The sequence below is a fragment of the Anneissia japonica genome, unplaced genomic scaffold (assembly GCF_011630105.1).
Source record: "Anneissia japonica isolate Jap-2015-1 unplaced genomic scaffold, ASM1163010v1 scaffold407_len587689_cov185, whole genome shotgun sequence".
In the NCBI taxonomy this organism is placed as follows: domain Eukaryota; kingdom Metazoa; phylum Echinodermata; class Crinoidea; order Comatulida; family Comatulidae; genus Anneissia; species Anneissia japonica.
The window spans coordinates 412312-420339 of NW_022686478.1; the positions used below are offsets into that span (position 1 = coordinate 412312).

The 8028-nt window shown below is 34.1% G+C and overlaps 1 protein-coding gene across 1 annotated transcript in view; it reads right to left on the reverse strand.

Moving 5' to 3' along the window:
- LOC117117103 (forkhead box protein K1-like) overlaps positions 1-8028 on the reverse strand; it is a 38488-nt gene that overhangs the window by 8858 nt on the left and 21602 nt on the right. The window contains exons 2-3 of the mRNA XM_033261296.1: positions 2187-2378; positions 1641-1941 (exon numbers count right to left, since the gene is read on the reverse strand). Of these exons, the coding sequence (XP_033117187.1) occupies positions 1641-1941; positions 2187-2378 (493 nt within the window). The remainder of the gene's footprint in view (positions 1-1640; positions 1942-2186; positions 2379-8028) is intronic.

Genomic DNA, 8028 nt, shown 5'->3' on the forward strand with positions numbered 1-8028 from the left:
CGTTTACTGACAGTCGCGAAAACAACATAAAGAACTTTTCTAGGCAGCTCGCGACAGAAACAAAATGTCGGGAAAGTTTGACCCGACGCATGCGCAAATCAAATTTTCGACTAAAAAACGACTGAAAACTGGTGGTAGGGGGTATATGTTTCATCGCCTACAGCTTACATTTTTCATCTAACCGAAAAAAACAAACATTTCTTGCACAATTGCATGTCAACCAGCAACTATCAAGCACAATGTATACCTGCCGCTATGCACCATTTCGGAGCCTATTTGTTTACAAATATGCTGACCTCTTTTGGTGTCACATCTCATACACACATTTTACATGCGAACCATTAAATTAGTTCCATGTGACCTAAGGTCACAAAGGAACTAATAAAAATATAACAAATAACATGAGACACGACCCATTGTCTATATTATTAGAACACTTCTCATTGGGTAACAAAGTCGTAATTTTTCATTTTTGTCAAAAGTGTCTATAATGGTGAATTATGGTTTAGGTTTTTTTTAAATAAAGTTTCAAAAATTTCTATGTGGAAAATGTAGTTGATTACCAAAGGTTACAATTTTTATTTTGAAGACTGCATGGTCTAGGAAGTGTACATTTTTTTATGGGGCAACTTTCCAAGGGCTGGTTTTCTGGGGGCGAGTTGACTGCCAAAGAGTGTTGCCAAAGTGCGAGCCAGCGTGTTATTTGATCACAAGTGCGAGACATCGCAAGTGTGAGCCAGCGAGCCATGATGTCACAACAATAGATACGAGACGTTAACGAGTTGTGCGAGGTATCGGCTGAGATTTGTGGAGTACAATTCAAAAAACAACTATAGGTCTAATAATGAATTATTGTGATGTTAAATAGACAATGTTAGCTATCAAGGAGCGATGTTGTTTTTCATTGGGACCTTCGTCCCTTCAAGGCTAGGCCTATACCATCCTAGCTAGTCTAGGCCTAGAGTAGGATAAGGCTAGCGCGACATGCGGACATTGGTAGGTGTTGGTTAGTCTACAAACGTTGCCTAAATAATTGATTTTACCCGGCATAATCGAAAGAAGGAAACTCAGCTTTTCAGTCGTCTTAAGCCCTTGTTCTTTGACAAACTATGACCTTTCAGAGGTCAAATTGTTGTCAAGAATATGAATTGGCTGCTTCGCAGCAATCAGATGTTGTATTACTATATCAAAAAGAAATGTTAAATGTAATTACTTGCCTTTAATTGTGATTAAATGATCTCCCCTTTCATTTCACTTTCATTCATTTATCAAACATGCAACATGACAATCACCATCGCTATGCATAATCATCACCATTTTATGCACAACCATCAACATCATATGTTGGAATGATCAACATTTCATAGTAATCATAATCATCATACATGTAATGTGACGATGAAGATGGTGAACTCTGGCAACAACTTTATTTTCAGGTTAGAGAATGGTTAAATGATATTTGTGCGGTCTTTTCAAAAAGGCTTAACCGAAATCTTCATAAATAAAAAGAGTTTAAATGTGAAGAGAAAAGAATGATTAAAAATAGTTAATTATTAATTGCTCCATACGATAATGAAAATGTGGTCAGAGCTTCATGAAAGGGTCATAACAACATCATCATCAATGCAACACATCCTCACCTGCCATCCCTTATCTGCTGTTCTATAATACGGGTAAGTTTTGGTAATATATGCGTAGATACCGCTGAGCGTCAGCTGTTTGTCTTGCATTGACGTGATGGCCTGGACAATCAATTGTGCATATGAGTACGGAGGTTTTGTGTCCTCTCGCGGACTTCCCATGTCTGCACCAGATACAGGACTCTCAGATTTGTCCTCAGTGGCCGCCGCAGCTGCAAGCGCTACTGCTCGCAGGTCGGGCGTGAGGCTTTGTTTATGGTTCATGCCTGAACGTGGACTTGTGGGACAAGAGTTCACAGCACTGTGGAGAGAACAAACATAATTTAGTATACTATCAATTCAATCATTTGTTTTTGCAAACGCACCGAAAATGGATTGTCAATAGTGATGGACCAAAGGACCAAGCTGTCGACGCTCAGCAGTGCCACAAGGCTGACTGTGTTAGGACGGCCTGCTTACCTACATTAACTTTGCTTATATACAGAAAAAAAACTGATTTTTAGAAACTTATATTTACATGGTGAAGCAAAAAATCCCAAGAAATACCTTATCGTTCCTGTGGGTGATGGCAGAGGACTTCCAAACTGGACATCCGGAGGTGGTATGTCAATTTTCAGAGGTGGTATTCGTTTCTTGGTTGGACTCTTATTTTTTGGTAGTGGTAGTGTTGCTGAATTCTCATCAACGTATGCTTTAAACATTACTTTAATATTTGTACTAGGAAAACGCAACAGACATCTAAAACAAAAAGGAAAATTAGTGATATACATTTTTAATGAAATAAATTTCTTATTTAACAAAAAATTTTTCCTAAGATTACAATATAAATAAATGGCCTGGTTTCTTTTTTTTCCTTGAGTAAGTACAGTTCTAGGTCATACTGTACATAGAGCAAAGTGGTTGAAAAAATAAAGGTCTTTTGTATGGCTTTATTCAAAGGTTTCCTTTTCAATCAAATGTGTTGTAACTCTATCAATAGAAGTGAACTCAATTCAAAGGGTTTTATCAATCACACACCAACACACTCGGTACCTAGTGTAGTCATTTAGCGGACTTCCGTTTCATAATATTTAAAGGATTGTTCAATAATATCAATATTTTCTAAAAAGTAAAGCGAGAAAGAGCTTATATTTGATGTCAATGGCTTAAAATAAAATACAACTTTATATTTGACCTGTTAGTGAAAATTTGACCTGCTGTGAAAATAGTATTTTTATTTATTTTTAGTATGTCTGATGCTGTCCAGAAATATCCGAATAAGTAAGCTTTATTTCTTCCAAATGCAATCAAAATATTAGTAAGCATTTATCAATCCAATTACAGTACTATAAACTGTTTCACACTGTACATTAACATCTTATTTATGAAAACACAATATGATCTCAAGCTACATGTAATTTTTCACCTCACCTGCAATATTATATTTTTGTCTGCCTAGATACTTTTGACAAAAACTAAATGCTAAGTGTCTTACACTGACGATTAAGAGAACAATTTTGCTGTACAAGGCATAACTTTCTTTCTTTATTCCACACTATTTTACTGTTACTTAGTTAACACATCTTTTACCTTTAATTGAAGTGTACACTTTCTCTTTGAATGCATTTTCTTTCCTACTCTAAATGTAATCTCTCCTTCCTTACCCACCCTACCCCACCTTCCTTTTACTGCACCATTCTCCTCAGTGGCCATCTTTAGCCTGTGACCGCACTATGTACTTGCTCCAACAGTAGTATGCGAGTAGTATAGTATACAAATTTTAATAAAATTCATATTTTCATTGTGATCACTTTAAATACACAGTACATGTACTGAGTCTGTGAATCTAGTACCTACCTTATGCACATTATTAGGTTTCAATTTATGTTAACTTGCTTATAAACCCTAGTCAGATCCCTTCAACTTTCAATATCATTCTTACTGAACAGTACAATATTACAAAGCTATAAGTTGGAATTTCCTGCCATTTCCCATCCACACATCAGTACAGCTCAGTCGATAACATTCATCAACACATTCTGCTTTCACTACGTACAAGCTCACTTGGATACAGTAGCTCCACTGAGAATACATATGATGACATCACAAATTTGATTCCAAATAAGGAGTTTCAAAGTGGTACAAGGGCACACAACCACTCAATACATTACACAATGATGAATTACGCTAAAACACAGTGAAGAAAATAGTGCTGCAAATCTATGGACACTTACCAGTAATGGAGATTTCACTTCCTATATTAATACTCTCAGAATAAACAGAGTAAACAGGGTAGCTTCATTTTGCTTTATTGTCAATATATCTGCATATTAAATCAGTAATGATCTTAACTCTCCTTTGAAAGTGTATATTTTAGTTAAATGCTCACTTCATATTCCAATAATGACAATATATATTTTTTTAAACCATGACATCTAAAAAATACTAATAGGAAAAAGAAAACTTATATTCACGATAAGTTTTTAAATTTTTTTTTCCTGAATAAACGTTTTCACTTTTAAATTATTTTAAAATGTTAGTACTTTGTGGTTTCATTATCAGAGGCTTTTTAATTACAGTACAACCTAGTACAATACTGTAGAACCTTGATTATACATACGGTATGGGACCGGAAGGCATACGTAAATTGTAGATTCGTAAAATTAATGTTGGGTTAAATTTGTGACCTTTGACCTAATACATACGCAACACTCAATAAACATGTTGTGAACGAACGATGTTCATAGGCCTACAACTGGGCATGTCCTATAGGCCCAGGCCTATGAAAATAACCATGTGTTTAGCGTTTTTACTCATTTACGATATCAAAATAAAACCATGTGTCTAGTGTATTAATTCACCACTTATATCTTTTATTTAACTAAAGAACATAAAAATATTGCAAGATTACCTATACGACAAAGGTATAACTTGGGAATTCCCCTTCATGGCTATTCTAAACAGAGCTGCGATGTTTTCTGGGCCTGCTGAGACAAACTAAAACCATGTGCACTGAAGAGGGCGAGACAACCAATTAGTGTTCGCATGTGAAATTATGCCTACCCAGCTTAGTAAACTTTGTGTAGAATAATTAGCCAGTGTCAGTAGCATATCTAGCAGTCTTAAAATTTTTTAGGGTGGGGGGGGGAGAAGGTGATAAAAGGGAATTGGGAGGGCTTGATGATTAGGTAGGGGGTGCTTAGCTCGCAAAGTAAGGTGATTTTGAGGTGATTTTTAACTACAGTACTTAAGGGCGATTTTTTGGTTGGGGGGAGGACTATTGGACATGGTTAAACTCTCTAAATTTGTATTGTTATTTATTCAAAGTATGTACAATGTGTCAACAATGAAAAGTTGAGAAAGTTATGAATTCAAGCTTAATCCACAAACGTTAACAAAATGATATTATTATAATATATTTTGTCTAATTTTGTAATATATGTAAATTTAAAAACTCTCCCAAACAGCTACACTCACTGTCAACAACATTATACTGAAGTATGTTATTGATATTACTAGGTTAACGAGTGAAGTTATATAGTAGTTAGCATACAATTGCTATTTTGTACATTATTGTAGTATTTTTTAAACCCTAAATATACAGAGCTGTAATAAATCTCTTGCGAGTGGTTCTGGGCATGCTACTGTACCCCAGTCAGCACAGTACTTCCACTCCTCTTTGGAACTGGTTCTAGGTTGTACACCTTGCAATATTCTGAGATTGTTTTTTAATTCTAACCATTCAATTTTAGAAACCTAAATGCGATACAACCTGATTTTTTAAAAAGTTTTTATGACGATCAATGAAGTGTCTTTATCTTTAACCAGAAATTCTGTTATGTGCAAAAGCTGTATTTCATATATAAAATAGGAACCATTCTAACAAATGAGACAAATTTAAAGACAGTAATTGTGAGGAAGTGTGCCTGAATTAGAATGAAGGACATACCATATGATATTCAACACACATCTTACAAATAAATACTGTTTACATACTATCAATGTAACCTTTGACATTTGGCAGTGTTCATGCATGATTTGCCCAGGGTACTAAATTTGTAAGATCTGTTTCTATTTGTAAAACATTATTAAAAACGGAAGTTGCATAATTACATTTACTTTTAGCCTGTTTTTTTTTTTGCAGATTGTCATCAGAATTTAGCATATTCGGCTGTTAGGTCCCGACTAAATTAATTAAACCTGGGTCTCTACTTTCGGAGGGTCACATCTTGACATGGACGAACTTGGTTTAGGATGTATGCGGCAGAGTTGAAGCCAATATTGGAGGGTTGGATTTTAAACAAATTTTGATTCTGGGCAGCTTTAATTTGATTATTGCTTAAATCTTAGATCTGTACAAGTCCATAAAACCCGGGGTTTTACACTTCCTGTTCTCAAGTCATGTAACTTAATCCTTGAACGGAGTTCATCTGACCAATCAGAAATCCCTTATCATCATACTGACCAATCAGCCTCCTCACTGCAATATATTGTCATCAGCTATAGAACATAATTAAATTTCCTACTCCAGGGAATACCACGGAACATAAACATACATTTGAAACTTTCTGCCAAGTGAAAGCTAAATAGGAACCATCTAAATTTTAACTACATTAGCTGGTAAACCTTCATTTATTTTAGACACTGCAATTGGGAATCAATTTGTATTTCTATAAATTTACAGTGCTTCTTATATAAAATTGAATTTTCATCTACTGACTGCTACTAGGTATCACAACGGACATACACTGCATAACCACAAAACTGATAACAGTGTACAGATTTCACAAATTGTACAGATTTTGTTTCATAAATTTTCTCATTTCTAATTTGAAATCGATATTAAAAAATATGTATGGAAACATTATTGTAAATATTTTCATGTGTCTATCATTTCATAACCCAAAATAATAATATGAAAAAAACGAATTTAAAGTGAACCATTATCGCCGTGTTGTGCGGCCGTCGGCAGAAAATTCGAACGCGACTAAAATGATGCAAGCTTTTTCAGTGAGCTGTCGCGATTTCACCCTTTTCACAACCAATGTGTTTTTAACATAATAAAGTAGTCCGTAAATTAAGCTTTAATTTAATATAAAAATCGCAATTTATTAATAAAAATTACAATCAAAACGTTTGCAACAATTTTATTCGAACAAATATTCATCTGAAACGATCGATCTTTATATCATTTGAATGAGAATTTTATAGTGATTCCAAAGGTAGCAATATCATTATAGTCACGAGCGTAGTGATTTCGTGAGCGATGCAAAAGTGAACAGTCCCCAGACAAACATGTGAGTGGAACGACCTCGACATCAACGTGTGACGTTTTGACAGATGGAACATCATGGTGCCGATCGGAGGGCCACTGCAGAAGAAAGCGAACGTGATGTTGGAAAACAAACTGTTATTGAAAATGAATTAGGTAAGATTATGCCAAATTATGTTATTTACCAACGATCAGCGTTTATTTTATAATCGTTTACATTATTTGATTTTATTAGGGGTTAAGTGAAGTTCGACGAACCGTCTAGTTAAAACTTCAGGCCTACGCAACCGCGGTTTGCACTGTACATAATGCTATGGCACCGTTTTATAATCGGTTTAAATGTTTCTTTTACGTAGGTATTGATATAAATTTAAAACTTAGTTAGCTGTTATAAATATAATGTTATTATTTAGTGTTTGTATCGAAGAATGTAAAAATTGAATATGGAAATACACCGTAAAAATTGAATAAACTTTGTTGACATATGGTACTTCGATCGATCGCCAGGCTAGGCTGCACCATTTCAAATTTGGGGTGACGTATTAAAAATAAATATTTTTAATATGGTTTTAACATTATATCTGCCGATTTAGATTATTTCGAAGAATGTTTAATTGAATTATAATATCTTATTTAATAATTTTACTTTAATCCAAAAGGCACATTTTTATCTATCTGTTTTGAATTTAATTGTAAACCCTAATTAATAAATGGTACAGTATTTCCTAAATCATCATCCAAATATAATTATTCAGTATATTACTGTATTGTATTGCTTCCCTAAAAGGATCCAGTAAATGATAATTTAATATTATTGTCTTATGATTTTTTATATAAATAACCGCATCTTTGTAAATTAAAATATAATTACCGTACTGTATATGTATTCCTTTCCTATTGTGTTGTTTGTACAGTGATCTGTATTGTTTGTTGTTTGGGTTTTGATATTGTGTATGTACAAACCATCTTAAATGGATTTGTTTCAGACACCATTTAAAAATACAGAAACTTCATTTTTTTTATTTCAATTTTTTTTTAAATAATCACAGGTTTGCAATCAATGTGAAAAATTGAAGAAAACTGCATCCAAGAAAGCTGAACTTGATGCACGATGCACTGCTTTCAACTACAGTACTC